The sequence below is a fragment of the Microplitis demolitor genome, chromosome 3 (assembly GCF_026212275.2).
Source record: "Microplitis demolitor isolate Queensland-Clemson2020A chromosome 3, iyMicDemo2.1a, whole genome shotgun sequence".
Classification (NCBI taxonomy): Eukaryota; Metazoa; Arthropoda; class Insecta; order Hymenoptera; family Braconidae; genus Microplitis; species Microplitis demolitor.
Window position 1 is genome coordinate 2670659 of NC_068547.1, and position 17199 is coordinate 2687857.

The 17199-nt window shown below is 33.5% G+C and overlaps 3 protein-coding genes across 7 annotated transcripts in view; 2 read left to right on the top strand and 1 right to left on the bottom strand.

Moving 5' to 3' along the window:
* Positions 1-17199, bottom strand: part of LOC103576519 (1,4-alpha-glucan-branching enzyme) — a 28216-nt gene that overhangs the window by 8730 nt on the left and 2287 nt on the right. The gene's annotated exons all lie outside the window — the stretch shown is intronic.
* On the top strand, positions 2-4166 carry LOC103576521 (formin-binding protein 4). 3 transcript variants are annotated; one of them, XM_053737640.1, is made up of 7 exons: positions 2-572; positions 651-802; positions 897-1002; positions 1082-1403; positions 1464-1548; positions 1630-3762; positions 3835-4166. In XM_053737640.1, exons 1-7 carry the CDS (start codon positions 500-502, stop codon positions 3922-3924), a joined length of 2961 nt encoding a protein of 986 aa, XP_053593615.1. In that variant the 5' UTR covers positions 2-499; the 3' UTR covers positions 3925-4166. The 3 variants fall into 3 exon arrangements, with proteins under 3 accessions (XP_053593615.1, XP_014296711.1, XP_008554981.1); XM_014441225.2 differs by lacking the exon at positions 3835-4166 and having other exon boundaries at positions 2-575; positions 1630-3381; positions 3509-3618; XM_008556759.3 differs by having other exon boundaries at positions 3-575.
* LOC103576523 (protein split ends) lies at positions 4914-17087 on the top strand. Of its 3 annotated transcripts, none has more exons than XM_008556761.3 (11): positions 4914-5031; positions 5745-5830; positions 5918-6100; positions 6173-6244; positions 6327-6740; positions 6822-7055; positions 7135-7698; positions 8416-8666; positions 8748-15957; positions 16033-16199; positions 16781-17087. In XM_008556761.3, the coding sequence occupies exons 3-11, from the start codon at positions 5972-5974 to the stop codon at positions 16797-16799; spliced, it is 9060 nt and encodes a 3019-aa protein (XP_008554983.1). In that variant the 5' UTR covers positions 4914-5031; positions 5745-5830; positions 5918-5971; the 3' UTR covers positions 16800-17087. The 3 variants fall into 3 exon arrangements, with proteins under 3 accessions (XP_008554983.1, XP_008554982.1, XP_008554984.1); XM_008556760.3 differs by lacking the exon at positions 4914-5031 and adding an exon at positions 5109-5286; XM_008556762.2 differs by lacking the exon at positions 4914-5031 and adding an exon at positions 5292-5362.

A 17199-nucleotide genomic window follows, 5' to 3' on the forward strand; every position in this document is an offset into this window, starting at 1 on the left:
AATGGAATTGAATCGTCAAGTAAAACGTAACGCTGATTGGCGGTCAACAAAATCACATCTAACCCTACATATTTTGTGATAAATGTAACAATATATAAATGTATTTGGCTATGTTTACAGTAAACTTTATACGGTTTCCTTTTTCTTCTTATTATTATTTAACATAGAGTATAGTAATGTAATTTTTAATAAATTTTTTTAGGTTAAAGACAAATGTTGATTTACATTTAATTTCATCAATGCCTTGACTAAATAAATAAACTTTTTTATTTAATTTACAACCAAAAAGTTAGTCTGTGAAACGTGCTCGTGTTAAAATAATAAACTTAACATTTTCATAGATTTATGACAAGAATAATCACTAGCTTTATATGGTATCATTTGTGTATTGAAAAAAGAAGTTATATATATCTATATATATATATGTGTAACTGATTAATATTATCAGTTTATTAATTCAAAATAAATAACAAGTTACGCTACTTGATTAATTGTTACGATGAACAATAAAAAACGCCGAAGAAAATCAGCGTTTAGCCCAAACTCCAGAGAATCCGACTTTCAATCAAACAGTAGTAATTTTTTTTTTTTTTACTTTGTATTTATTTATTCATTTATTTATTCTATAATAATGTTGTTTTTTTTTATAGCAAAACAAGACAGTGTGAATGCTAATAATGGGTTGTCTAGTAATTCACTTACTAATTTATTAGAACAATACAATTCTGATAGTGATGATCAGGAAGAAACTCCAAGAGAAAATAAGCATTGTCTTGATGATAAAGTTAATGATTTTTTTAAGGTAATTAGTTTGCTTGCAATTAGTTTTTTTTTCTAATAATTATACTATATGATGTATAATTTAATTGATTGATTTATTTTTTTTATTCTGTCAGGAAATTCAGTTTATCACGCAAAATACTCAAGAATCTCAATCGAGTGACACAACAGGAAAAGAAACGGGACAGATTCCCTCAAACAGTCAAAGAATACCAGGCTCATGTAAGTTTAACACAATTTTTTAATAATAATCAATAATGCTTTTGTTTATTTATTTATTTGAAATTAAATTTAATAACAGCATGGCAAGAGTGCTTTGATGAATCTACTGGCTATCCTTATTACTGGCATACTGAAACCAATGAAGTGACTTGGGAATTGCCAAAAGAACTTGAGTCAACTCGTAAAAATACCGATAATATTGTCCCACATCAACAACAACAACAACCTAATCGTCTACCGAAATTACCTAACGATAAACCGCCGTCTAAAGTTAAAAATGACAATTCAGTACGGAATAAAAGTAGGCATAAAAGCGACACTGATAATACGAAACGTACTTCGTCTAAAAAGAAAAAGTCCAAACAGATGATCGATGACAAAAATGATGATTCTGATGACAGGTACTAATTTTAAAATACAATATTTTGTAACTTTGTATTTTATGTTTTTTATTTTTTCAGTTACATTGAAATGATTACGTCGTTTGGGGACGATAACACGGATACTGATAAAAGTGAAGACGAAAAAACAGCTGATGAATCATGGGTAAATAATTTATTAGTGTTAAATATTTAAACAGTTTTATTATGTCATATAATTGATAAATTTTTTTTTTTTTTCTGTTAGACACTAAATAAATCAATACAACGCGAACGGGAACGTGAACGAGAACGAGAAACGTCAGCAAGTGTAGCCAGCAATGATGCTCGTGATGAAGATAATAGCAGAGAGTCAAATCAAGAGAGCGTTAAAGATTCCGTGAATGATCACAGCAACGAAGAAACTTTATTTAGTAAAAAATCGACGGGCAGTACTCTATTTCCAGCTGCGTTAAACAAAAATTGGTTTGTTGATAATAATTCAAAGGTAGATAGTAATGTTGATCAAACAGAATTTTCCCAAACTTGTGAATCACAAGATACTAATGAAAAAAGTGAAGCACCAAAGATAAATCGGCCTTTAGAAAACTTGGGTTCTTCTATAAAAGGATTTCAAAGAAAAAGACGTATAGCTTTTGACGTTCTGACAATACCAAAAAATAATGACGAACGTCTTGGTTTAGGATTTGCTAAAACGCCGTCTGTAAGTACTGATAATTCGTCAAAAGAAATAAGTGCTGAAGACAGAAAACGTAATTTAGGAAAGTACGCTATTGATTTTATCAAGGGAGAGACGTTAGAAGTTAACAATGAAGTTCTTAAACCGGATAATTATATACCGGGAGATCAAATACAAATAATTGTAGATAAATTAAAAATCTTATCCAAAGAGGGATCGACGATATCAGCGGCTCAAGTTATGAGTATTCAAATAACAGCACTGATGAGTGCGTGGGAAGCCGGTGATTTAAAAGATCGTTATTTTTATAATTGGCTTGCTGATACTAAAAAAGAAGTGAGTCGGTTGGAAGAAGAAGCCGCTCCGTCCGAGTGGGATTATCAGTGGGATTCGGCTAATAAACGTTACCTGTATCGTAATAAAATAAATGGAGACACTCAATTAAATTATCCAGACATAATTGGTGGTGCTGAAGAAATGGAACTGTGCACGACACCTCCACCTACTAGTTCACCTATCGAGCACGCTCAAATAAAATCAATTGATTCAATCAAAGACGAAAAATACGATTTAACACAATCGAAGTCTCTTAATAATGACGACAGATCAAATGTAAATAGTCACAAAGATCCAGAAACAATTGAAAAATGTAGTTCATCTGCTGGTACTGATGACAAAAAAGAAGACGCGGATCCACAAAATTTGGCAGCACCTTTGCCACCACGGATATCTATTCCCAGTCCACCACCGCCACCGAGAATAGGCGCTCAGGATTTACAAAAAAATCCAAACAAAGCCAATAAAAATAACAATGAATGTCAAATTAATACGACAACAATGCATGCCATAAAAAAAGACCATACTGAAAATGTATATAGCAAAACTGAAGTTAAAAATAACAACATTGTATCTGTAGAAAGCATTGTCGCGCCTGTACGTGAAACTTTACTAACATCAGCGGCGCAAATATTATCAGCGCCTGTGAACACATCCCACATTGAGCCTTTGCCACCGGGTGTTGATCAATCAGAGAGCCCATATGCATTAGCAGCAGCAACGTTGAAATCACCGCTAATATTTCCGGGAAATCCACATCAGGCAAATGCTCAAATTTATGCGTCAGCTCTGACAGATCCAACAAATATTTCAATAATAGGACACCACCATCCGGCATTGGTACACAATCAACTTGTACACTACCCAGTTTATCATCAGCACTTGCATGATCAGGCCATTTTAGCAGCCGCCAATAGATTTACTGGACAAGACGCTGCTGTCCAATTAATGCTCCATCATACGGGTATTTACGCAAATACCCAGGTGATTACAAAACCTCCTATTAATATGAAAAAAGAATCTTTAGGATCAATTGTTGATTCATTTTACAATGATATTGCTTCATTGGAGTCCCGTAATAATATTATAAATGACAAACAAATAAAACAAGTTGCAGTTCCGTCAATGAAATATCAAGAATCCTCGTCGTCTGCGGATAAGTCGGACTCAGTGTCACCTAATATCTCTACGACAATAACAACAACAGTAACAACACCAGGAACAGGAACAACGCCAACAATAACGATTGCTGCTGCTACTACTGTTAATACCCAGACAACCAACACTAATCCTAGTGGAGTCACTACAACTAATACTGTATCTGCTAATGCTCCTGTAGATTTGAAAGACAAGAAAAAGAAAAAAGTATGTTGATTTATTTATTTATTTACTCATTTGATTGTTGACTTTTATTTTAAATTTAATTTGTTGTTACAGGTTAAAATAGTTATAAATAAAAAACATAAGCAAGTATCAAGCATGGTTGCCAAATGGAAAAAGGCCCAAAATTTTCAAGACATTCATTAACTATTTATAAAGGAAAATTGATTTATTGTAAATTATTAACTGTCGTTGTGTAAACGACTATTTTCACTGTATTAGTATAAGGAGATTATAATTAACTGCTTAATTATGTATTGTAAAGTTTAAAAATATTTACATCCACTTAAAAGTTTATTACTAATTAAACTTGTATAATAAATTAATAATTTAGGCCATCTATTTTATAAGAAATTTAAATTTAAATGATATTTAGTCGCTAAATAGAATTTATTATATATGTAAAATAACAACCTTATAAAATTATAAATAGTTTTAATTTTAAAAATTGCTAATTACTCGTAATATTTTTATTTATTGAATATAATTATAAATAATTTTTAAAAAATATTTAAAAAATGGTTTTATTTGAAAATTCACCAGCTACCGATTGAAATAAAAGTTCATTTTTAAATAAGTGTAAATATAGCAGATATGAGACAAATTTTGAATTACAAAAAAATGAATCAAACAATTGAAAATATGAAAATTAAAAAAATGCATATACTGATTTTTAAATTCTATAAAAGTGCATTTTTCAAAAATTTTATTTAATTCACTTTTTTTTTTAATTAACAATTGTCAACTACACCCACAGTAATTTTTTTTAATGATTGTAAAAATAGCCGAAGTCTAATAATTTTTGGATTTTTTTAAAAACAATAAATTTGAAAAAAAAAAATATATATTTTAAAAAATTGCACATATAGTTTTTTCGATTTTCTAAATGTATATATTTTTTTTTTTTGAATTAAATTGTTAAAAAATAATTAGAAAATTGCTAGTTGTCTGCTAATTCCAGGAACATTTTTTAAACCAATTGTTTAAAAATAATTCAAAAATTATCACCAATTGAAATAACAAAATCGATTAAATTTGTATTATTTTATTTCCACATTTGTAATGCGCAACAACGGAAGTGACATCTTGCAGCTCGTGCTGCTGTCTGTCAGCCAAAAAAATTACTAATTTCTTTATTCCCAATCCTCAATAAAAAAAAATCCACGTAATTAAACACTTGCCCACATATTTATCAAGTACCTCAAGTAATCTAATGACATGACAAGAGTGATGATAATCTGATACCAAAACAAAGTAATTAATTTTAATTAAATTATGAAAGCATGTTAATTGAATAATAGTAAGTAATTTGACTAAAATGAATAGATGCCGCGATAGTTGGTGTTGCCATCTTAAAAAGAATAAATATTGCAACGTCGCAATTTAGCGTCTGAGTGAGTAGAAGTAACCAAGATGTCTGAAAATTGGGTAGAACAAGTTAGCGTACCCATTGACTGTCATTACAACTTGTAATTTATTTAAAGAAATATTTACTCATCAATAATTCCTGTACGTGCTTAATTAAATTTATCAGTATTAATAATTAACACATATGTTGTTAACACAAAGTTGTAAATCTCTAGTGGTTGTGTACTTTATTTTATTTTATTATTTTTTTACTCTCTCATTTTTTTATTCCAAGTAAAATAATTAAAAATATAACAAACGATTATTCAAATCCATGTAATTTGAGCATTTTTTATCGAGGATTTTAATTGTGGTTACTAATTTATCCAGTTGTTTATTTATTATTATCAGGTCGCTTTAGTTCATGTACGTGATACTTGTTTGAGTATCAATGCCTAAACCACCATCTCTGAAATAAATTATATAAATTTTAAAAAACAATTTTTTAAAATATATACAACAATGCCGCTCATTAGTTGTTTTAATATATATCATTTATTATTCTTTAATTGTTTATGATAAATATTGTTGAGATAACATATATATGTTTTATATTTCAGTTTATATCAATAGCCAACACAGCCAAGCAACAATTTGTTCATCTTCACCGGATTTTAATAATATTTATTTATGATACTTAAATGTAGTAAGTAATCGTTTTACATTTTTTAAAATTTTTAAAGAGATTTTAGTTGAATTTTAAAAATTTAATTTATATTAAATTTATTTATAGTACGAGAAAATGACTATGAGTAATTGGTAGAAGCTAGTTTTAAAAAATATAAAGATGTCAAGTGATAGTGATCATACACCGAAACCATGTAAACGGCTCCGCTGTTTAATATCTGACAGCAGTGAGAGCAGCAGTGATGAGTCTGTAATTGCTAGGATTCGCCGTAAACGCCGGACTCATATGGTTTGTTTACGATATTTTAATAAATATAATTAAATATGAGTATTTTCCTAAGGTTCGCTTATCTAATTTCAGAAGGTAGTTAGCGACGATGACAGCAGCGACGAGGATGTCATCAACCCGAAAGGAAAAAGAAATAGGAATAAGGTATTAATATAAAATGATAGTGTCTGTTTAAATGATTTATATTTATGTAGTTATATATAAATGTATGTATGGTTTTTTACAGGCATTAGAATCTGACAGTGATAGCTACAGTAGTGGAAGTAATTATTCACGTGGATCGACGAGCCCTGAGTGGGAATCAGACTGGGAGAGTAGCAGTGGGAATGAGTCAGATGAACAGATAATTGTTGATGATTCTCCTCCTAAGAATAAAAAACAGCGGAGGAAAGATAATAAAGCTAAGCCAGAAGCCCCAAAGAGTCCTGAGAATGTCGAGTCCGATGAGAGTGATGGCACTGCTGAAAAATGTCCGATTTGTTTATTATCTTTCCGACATCAACAGATAGCCACACCGTCATCTTGCGAACACTGTTTTTGCTTGCTGTGTTTGACGGAGTGGAGTAAAAATATAAACACTTGTCCAGTTGATCGCCAGACATTTACGACGATTAATATCAAAGCTAAACTTGACGGCCCAGTATGTTTATTGAGACTAAATTTTGTTGATTGATTCTTATTAAATTTAATTGTATATTAATGATTAATTATTTTACTGCAGGTTATAAACAGTATACCGGTTCAGCCCAAAAATGATACTGTCGAACAAGTGCAAGAAGACCCGACGTATTGTGAGGTCTGTCGTCAATCTGATCGTGAAGATCGGCTGCTCTTGTGTGATCGTTGTGACTGTGGGTATCACTTGGAATGTCTGACACCTCCAATGGATGAAGTTCCTTATGACGAGTGGTACTGCCCTCGGTGTTCTGCTTATGACTCACAAGTTAATCCATCGGTAAATTTCTCTCATTAATTGTATTTATTGATTATAGAATATAAATATATGAAAATTATAATAAATTATTTAAATGTAGGCTAATAATGCATCGGTCCGATTTAATGATATGATGGCTACAGTACGATGCCTTGGTATGACTTACGGAAGAAGAGAAGCGAGATTGTCTTCACAATATGAAACTGCAGGTCTCTTTGGGCTAGTACCGCAACGGCTTGTACCCCGAACACGTCAAACGGAACGTGTGCGTGCTAATATTCGTGCTAACCGCATTATAAGAACAAATGATGACCGGATAACACCACAACGCGTATTTGATCCTGATCAACCTTCGACTTCGTCAGGCTTTGATTCAATATCAGAAAACAGCCGCGGTCGTTCACCCAACTCAAGCGCAATTAGAAATTTTCCTCACCATAGCCGACACACTGCCAGTAAATCAAAATCTAAAACTCGCCCTAAAGCAACAAGTAGGAAAAAGAAAACTCCTAAGCGTAAAAAAGACAATTCAGAACCACTGGTACAGAAAGTTATCATCAAAGAGTATGGTACCGATGGTGAAGAAAGGGAAATAGTGAGTTACGTCAAAGTCAAGAACGGAACAACCCGGAAATGTAAGAAGCGAGCAAGAAAATCCTTCAAGGTACAATTTTCACCGTAATTCAGTAATCTCTTACCACTTATTATTTGTACCATAATAATATTTAATTAACATTGTCATTCATTACTTTCAATCATTAGAAAATAACAAAACATGTTGAGATAAATAAGACATTCTTACTCACACTTGTTTTTTAACTAATTAATCGTCAATTTCTTTTATATTAATTATTTTTGTTTGAATTATTGTGATTACATTTATAATATTTATTAGACAAAAAAAAAAAAACAAAAAAAAAATTATACTTATAATTAGCATAAAATTAAATCGAACTTCAAAAATTGAATTATTAAACTCAATTATATTTATAAGCGTGATTTAAATTTCATATCTTTAATTGGCCTCTGTAATAATTTAATTGATAAAAAAAAATGTCATACCGTATTAATATACTTATTGTACTAGTAAATGTATCACAATATCTTTAATAATAGCATCATATTCAATAATAATAATAATGATAAATAATTAAAAAAATTGTTCAATAAGTCGAATATATGATTAAAAATAAATTCGACATTAAAGAATGGTTTTTAAATACTTTTTTTCCCAATCCGACAATGACTTGACAAAAAATACTTGGACACTCAGTGTTTTATTAATAATATTTACAATAACTATTATCTTAATTAATATTATAATAGAATCGTTATCGTTAAAGATTTAAATTATTTCAAGTTATTTATTTTATTTTTCTAGAGACGGAAAAATAAATATCATCGCAGAGCTTGCCGGCGAATAGGCAATATTAAATCTGTGAGAAAAAGAGTAGCTATTGCATTAAATATGGCTAAAAAAAAATCAGCTAATCCAATTGGATTAATATCGGTAAATAATCAAAGCTCCTCAGTACCTCAACGAACTGAGTTAACAAACGCGAGACATCAAGCCGGCATACCACAACTTAATTTATTTGGAAATAATTTACCCTTAGATTACTATCCCTTCGGGTAAGCTATTTAAATATTTAATATCAACAATTGTTAAAATAAATAATATTAAATATATCAAATGGGTTTTAAATGTTATAGGTCAGATGACGAAGTAAATCCATCTGTAAGTGAAGAAGATGGTATTAGTGGCGGTAACGTCGTTAGTGTTAGTCGTCACAGTGCCTCCTCGATAAATGCTATTAGACGCCGGCTCGCGTTAAAGACTCGCGTAAGCCGCGTTCCAACTACTGAATCACAACCAATTATTACAGATTTACTTGCTAATATTATCAGCTGTCAAGAGCTGTGGCATTCCAAGGACACTAAAATAAATTTAAAAGCCGATGGCACGTTGATACCGGAAAAGAAAAATAACAATACCGATGTAGTTAGAAATAATGATAATACGTTGATTAAAGAATTTAATCAACCACCAAGTAATAATAATAATAATAATAATAGTATTATTGATCCCGTAACCGAAAATACAGGGTCATCAAATATTAACGCTGCAGACATTGTTCAAGCACCGATGTATAATAATTCACGGGGTGGTAACTCGGACAATGCTGGTGGTGGTGGATCTTTCAGAGGGAATTATCATAATAGAGGTCACCATGGTCACAATAGAAATGACTACGGTCCCCCGCGGGACTCTTATTCAGGTAACGGGCCACCGATGTACGGTGGACCTGGACCACGTGATAATTTTGGTCACGGTGACTTCCATCAACCACCGCCGTTACTTGATTTTGGGCATAATCGACGACAGCCTCATTTACCTGGAATCCACCGTAATCGTAACAATCATTTTCGTAATAATCCCGGTCGTGGGCGTAATTTTAATATGGACAGAGATAGAGATAGAGGGGGGTTCAGACCGATGGATAATATCCAACATTCAAATTTTCAACAACCCAATACATTTAATAATAATAATAATAATAATAATAATAATCCTAATATATGTAATACTAGTACAGCAGCTCTACCGAGTAATGTCTCAAATTTATCACTTCAAGATACTCCTGATAATTTAACATCGGCTAATATCGATGCTAATGTAGTAGAAAATACAACAGCAGAAGGTGCTGGCAGTTCGTCTGTAGTTACTGACGTTAATTTAATAAATGAACTGCCAGGTGATGTTGCTACTGAACAAACTCCCGATACCGAAGAGTGTGATCTTTATAGTGATATTGAAATGCCAGTTAAATCAAGTGACAATCAAGAGGATGATGATGATGATAAGGAGAAGAAAGACGGGGAGGATTATAATAATGCTGATGGGAATAGTTCTGTGGAAGCTCTCTTACCGCCACCAATACCACCCTCAGATTTATTAGACTTTGAGGATAACATGAAGAGTGATAATGAAAGTGATAATAATGATTTAGTTATTGATGATACACCAAAAGATCCTGTTAATACTGACACTAAAGACACTAAGACAGACGACATATATGATCCATTTGCTGTTTTAGATAGTGATAGTAATGATAGCAATCCACGTGATGTTAATGTAAAAAATAATAACAATGATGAGCAAGCCGAGAGTAGCACCAATTTAGATTCCAGTGTTAACTCATCTACATTACCACCTTTAGAACCACCACCTATGCCGCCAGAATTCGCAGCTATCGTTGATATGTCCGGTGATATGAAAGATACTAAAAAAGATTCACTTACTCTATTGGGTACTTATTACAACGACGATGACGATGATGATAATCCTAATAACGACGAGGATGATGATGATGAAGCTAAAGGTGACTGTCCTAATTTTTCAATTTATTCTTCGGAAACTATGGACGTTGCACGACACGCTGAGCAGGAATTAACACAACAAATAGGTCCTCTTGAACCACCACCAATGCCGCCGATAATGCCTGATGATGATGACATCATTGTTGCTGATGTACAGGGATGCGATTTAGCAGACATTCCTGAACCAGTTGATCCTTATATTGAGTCATTGCAAAAAGAACGACAGACATTGAGTAAAATACCGACAAAAAAATTATCTATCGATTCACGTGGTAAAATAACATTTAAAATCGGTAACATATCTAAATTGAATAATAAATTGTCCAACTTGCAAGATCAGTTTGAAGATACTGTGTCGACTTCTATGGATAAAGACAAAGAGTCGAAAGATAAGGAGGTTAAAGATAAAGAATTGAAAGATAAGGAGGTAAAAGATAAAGAATTGAAAGAGAAGGTGGTAAAAGATAAAGAACTAAAAAGTAAAGATCTGAAGGATAAAGAGTCGAAGGATAAAGAAGTTAAGGAAAAAGAGTCTAAGGACAAGGAGTTAAAAGATAAAGAATTGAAGGAAAAAGAATTAAGTGAAAAAGAAAGTGAATTATTTTTAATGAAAAAAGTACATGATGAAGAAATACAAAGTGATAATAATGATGATGATGATGAAAATGCAGCTAATCGAACTACCGAGAGTAGTAAAGAAGATAAAGAAGACGAAGAAGAGGAAGAAGAAGAAGAAGTAGAAATGGTAGAAGAAGATGAGGAAGAGTTTGTATTAATGAAATGTGATTCACCTGCGGTCAAAGCAAATAAAGAAGACGACAAAGCTGGTGAGAAAATGTCAGTTGGTGAAAATGAAAAAACGGCAGATAATTCTAGCAGTAAATCTGGCTCAGATATACAAGCATCAAATGCCGCTGAAAATATTGATGCAGTAATTGAAGAAAATATTTCATTGAGTAAATCAATATCTGATTTAATGGAGGAGCCTGAGGAATTGAAACTACGTAAGGATAATGTTGAAAGTAATCACGAAGCGAAGAGTACCGCTGAGAATGAAATTTGGGAATCCGATGGTGCTTATACTCCGTGTAAAGATGAAATGCCTGTGAAAGATAAAAGTGACACAACTAATGAAACTACTACGGAAGTAACATTTGATACTGGGTTAGAACCAATCACACCGCCGCCTAAAGACAGATCGACTGATGATTTGGGTGCCCGGTGTCCGACACCAAGTGAATACGCGGGCTTAGGTACGGAAGCTATTTCTGAAACAGATGAGCCCATTAATTTTGAAGAGGAATTATCGGTGTTACAGCGTAAAGAGAAAGAATTAGAAGAAGGTGAAGTGACCGACGAGAACAAGGCACCTACTAGTAATTCTAAAAAGCAAGATAAGTCGTCCGATACTGATAACAACACAGACACCCGTAAGAAGAAAAAAAGTAAGCGAGATAGGTGTAAAGAGGCCAGTGAAAAGAATAAAGAAAATATATCATCCGATAATCAAGTCGAGTGGAAAAAAATATCTAAAAGTACAAAAGAGCGATCTTATCGGGAGAAAAGTAAAAATTATGAGTCAGGTGATAAGGATAAAAATAAAGAAAAGAATAAGTATCGTGATAGAAGTAAAGATCGTGCTAAGAAACATAGTAAGGATGACAATGACAAGAAAAAAGTTAAACGAAAGGAATTACCGCGTTATGATGTGAGAAAAATAGTATCTGAAAAACCCGTCAGACCACGAAAAGATGAGTATGGAAGAGACATACGTGACTTATCATTAAGCTTATCACCAAGTCGTAGTATAATTCGTGCTAATAGGAGATCACACTCTCGTTTAAGTCGTTCCTACTCGCCTAGAATGAATTTGCGTAAAAGTCGATCGTGGTCACGAGGTCATCGTCCACGTTCGCGATCTCCAAATCGATCGTCGCCCTACAAACAATCTCTATCACGATCACGTAAAAAATCAGTCACACGTGATCGCCGATCTTTGTCAAGGAGACGATCAAGATCCCCGCCAACGAATCGGCGTAACCAGCGAGTATCACCTGCCCGTCAACACCAGCTCCGGAGAAGTAAGAAAAAACAATCACTTTCACGAAAAAATAGATCAAGAACGCGATCTTGGTCTCGTTCACGATCGAGGTCTCGTGTACGAACACGTTCGAGGTCCCGAGGACGATCAAGGTCGCGATCGCGAGTACGAATGAGATCGAGATCAAAATCTAGGACAAGTTCAAAGTCGCCGTCGAAAACCAGGTCAAGATCACGGGGTGCTAAGAAGAAAGATAAACTCAAAAAGCAAAAGTCTCCTAGTCATTCACGGCGACGCAAACGATCAAGAAGTCGGAGTAAGACACCGACATCTAAGAAAACACCCAAGTCACGAAGCAAGAGACGTAATAAACGTGATTCTAACATTGCTCAAGCAAATACTTCCCACTCATTCATTACTAGATCAAGATCACGTGAACGTTCTTATTCACATGACAGAAATCACAGCAGAAATTGGAACAAAATCAATGACAAGGATATCGACCTTAGTCCTTTTGGCATGCGGGGTGATAAAGATCAACCGGTTTCAGCAAACGCCGCGGTGTCGTGGAGTGCGCAATGGACACCCTCATGGTCACGATCACGTTCACGTACACCCATTGCCATAAATAAACAACGGGACGATCATCTCATGCAATCTCACAATTGGTCACCAACTTCAAGTTCGATCGGTGATTTGATAGCCGCACAGTCACTTAATTTACCACCTTCATCACCACCCTCTCAGTCCTCAATGTTATTGGCTTCTATGAGTAACGCTGTCGGGAATATTAATGGAGCCAATCCATCAGCTCCCACGCAGCTGGACAATATTGTGTCGCCGAAAAATTTAACTGTCATTCTTCGTAATAAAGATGCCAATAAAAGTAAAAAGAAGAAAGACAAGCGTTCAAAGGAAAAGAAAAAATCACGCGATGTTGATCGTCGCAAAAGTAGTAGTAAGCGTAATCGTACACCGCCACCCTCAAAAGAAGTGTTTGCCAGTGGCGATAATATTTTGGTCAGTGTATGTTTCAATAATGAAAATACTGGAGGACAATCAAATAATATGTCTATGAACTTGACTGACACATTGCCACTGCTGACGACGGCTAAACGACGACGACGTGAACCTATTCAACCTGACGAACAAATTCAACCGGCTAAAAAACCAAAGAAAGATAAATCTAAAGACAAAAAATCACGTCCATCGCCCAAGGTCAATAAGAGAGATAAAAAAAGAAAATCAAAGGCCGCTGAAATAGCGGCTACTAAAAAACCTGTTGCTGTTATTGATTTAGATCAGTCTCCATTCCGTGAACAAACACTCTCGCCACAGGACGTTATTGTTTTAAGTGACGACGACAATGTTGGTAATAATGATAATAATAACATTAATAACAGCAACAATGGTAACAATGGTGGCAATGAAGAAAGAAATAATACAAATATTATGAACAGCAGTCATGACAATACTATTAATACTAGTAATAATAGTGAGCATAATAACATTTCAAATGATAATAATAATGGTGTAGGTGGTGGTAATAATCAAAATAATGACGTCTATGATGATGACGATGAGGATGATCGTGATCACGACGAAGACAATGGCATGTTTATGTTTGCTAATCAACAACAAGATGATAACAATCAGCTGGGCAAAGGAGATGACAAGGCGATGCAACAAGAGCATCAGCAAATGAAACTGCTGCAGCAAAAACGTCTTAAACTGTCGGAACACGAGCAATTCATGATTCAGGGACCTAAGACTCCACCGGAACCTCAAGTTAAATTTTCAATCAGCAAACAGCAGAGTAACCTGAGGTCTATTATAATGCATCCGCTTTTCAATAGAGATCGTGACGATGAAATGGAAATAGATGGGCAGTTGAACATAAACACTAATGTGTCACGAGGTAAAGAAGGAGTACAAAATGAAATATTCGATGAAAATGACAGCGTTGAGATAAATAATAGATTGATGAGTCAAGACCAGGCTGCTGATAAAAGTATGGAGCTTGATCAGGAAGAAATGGGAGATGATAGCAATAAGAAAGGAGACGGTCATCAAGTTGCGGACGATGATGACGGCGAGCAAGATGACGAAGATGGCGAGGATGAAGAAGAAGATCGGGAGGATGATGAAGATGAACAAATAAAAGGAGACGGAAAAGGAATGGGCGATGAGGCTAAGAAACAGGGTGACAAGGAAAAGAGGATGGATGATGAGTCGGATCGTGATAAGAGCGATAAGAAAGCATCCAAGAGTGATAACAAAAATTCCGAGGTTATAGATTTATGTAAAATAGGTCCAAATACGCCACCTGAACCGCCAAATTCACCTCTGACCTCACCTGATGTCTATGACCCATTCGACCCAACTAAATCTAGATCACCTACACCCAGCGTCATTGAGGAGCCTCATTTGCCTAGTGATCAGAAGCATGCTAACAAAGGTTCTGATTTGAATACCAACAATGAGAAACAAGAGGGCGATAAACCAAAGGTGATATCTATGGTGACGATAAAACGCGCATTGTCGCCAGAAAAAGCTACTGCTACAACAGCTAAAGCTCTCGACACAAGGATAGAAGCTAACATGACGATCGATCTCTTAAATCAGAATTCAGCTTCAGCTGCTAATATCAGTTGTTTCACAACGATAAATCCTGTTCTGGCAACAGTAGCTGCAGCAGTTCAACGCAGTGGTATGTTTAATTTAAATAATCCATCTGCTGGTTACGGAATCACTGCGCAAAGAAATACTACCGGTCATATAAATCGACTGTCACCTAGCAGCCAATTGAAGCAGCAGCGAGCCAATGAACGTGTACCTCAATTATCAAACTTATTTGGTAATTCTGTGAAGAATATAAATGCTAATTCACGGCTAAACAAAACTTCAACAATGGACACCAGAAATAGTAGCTCCATGTTGACAAATAATGGTGGTGATTTGGAAGCAAATGACGCTACTATTGACACATCATCACCCTATTCACCTGGATCGAGTTTAAGTGACGGTATTTTTGATCCACCTAGTCCTGCTAGAAATCATCACAGCCCACCACGATTACAACTACCATCCCTTAGTAATTTATCTAATATAAATAAAAACACTAGTAATAATACTTCAGCATCGAAAAATACGAGAAGTATGACGGATAAAAAAGATATTTTTGATTCATTGTTTGACTCATCGCCTATAGTTAAATTAAATTCAAATAAGCTACGCAACATCAATAAAAAGTCCTCGGATAAAAGAAAAAAAATGGGAAACTCAAAAATTGGCGTACGCATGGATGAAAATCAGCTGCAGATACTCGATGATTTACCGAGTTCAGCCGTTGAAATGCAAGTAAAAGACAAATTTTTGAAGAAGCTTAACCGACAGGAACGTGTCGTTGAAGAAGTTAAATTAGTACTGAAACCACATTATACTAAGAAACATATTAACAAGGACGAATATAAAGATATTATGAGGAAAGCTGTGCCCAAGGTAATTTACTAGTCATCAGTAATTGTTAATATAGTTAATAATGAGTAGTAAATTTATATACTTTCTTTTTTTTAGATATGCCACAATAAGTCTGGAGAAATAAATCCTAAAAAAATTGCTCACTTGGTAGAGGCTTATGTCAAAAGATGTCGGAATAACAAACGTAAATCAATACCTGAAATAATTACAAAGCCATCAGCAACAATGACAGCTGCAACGACAAATAAAAATTTACGATTAACGTAAGTTTATTACTATTATTATATCTAAACAAATATGTATCATTAACATTATTTTAGCAGTGAAGGATATTCTCAGACAGTACCTCTCCCCCTCCTCCACTTATTAAAAACATTTAATAACTTTCAACTGTCATAACCGTATTAAAATATTATTAATTATTAAAAAAAAAAATAAATCATTAATTTGAAAAAGTACTTTCAGTTATTAATTAAGAGTTGAACGAAATTTGGTAAATAAATTTTAGCATAAAAAATTGGAAATTTCGAATTATAACATTGACATGAAGATTTTACTGAAATATATTTTCCAAGCTTTGTAAAACTCCTAATTGATAACAGCAGTCATGAAAATTCGGGCAATCGATTCAACAGATAGATTGAAAAAGAGATTCGTTTTGGACATCGGAAATTGTAATTACGTTGTCCTTCTTCCAATTAATGCTTTAATTTCTCCTCAATGAATTAATTAAATTTTAATACAGTTAGGATAGTTCAAAGTCATTGAATATTTTTAAAATATGCCTCTAGCGAGGAAAAACCTGATGAGAAGAATAAAATGAAATAAAATATATTTGTTACAGAAAAACAGCTTGGAGTTGATCAACAATTGTAAACATTAATTAATAAAATGGTTTGTCAAGCGAGTTGGTATGACTCGATAATTATAAAAAAATGTATATCAAACAGAAAGGACAATTATTGATGACATTAATTGTCAACGGAGGAGTAATCGTTTTAATTCTATGTAAATACTTAATTAATTCATTGTATTAAAGCGCAATATTTGTATTTATCTTTAAATATAGCCTGTAATACGCCACTGTTTAACACTAAATATCCGTATTATTGCTACATTTTATTATGTAGAATAAAAAAATAAAAATCTTATATTATATAGTTATTAATTAGTATTTATCGTAAAGTTATGAGGTGAATAAACAGTAAGAAAAAATAAATAACAATTTGAATAGTTAAAAAAATTATTGATATTTTACCACTA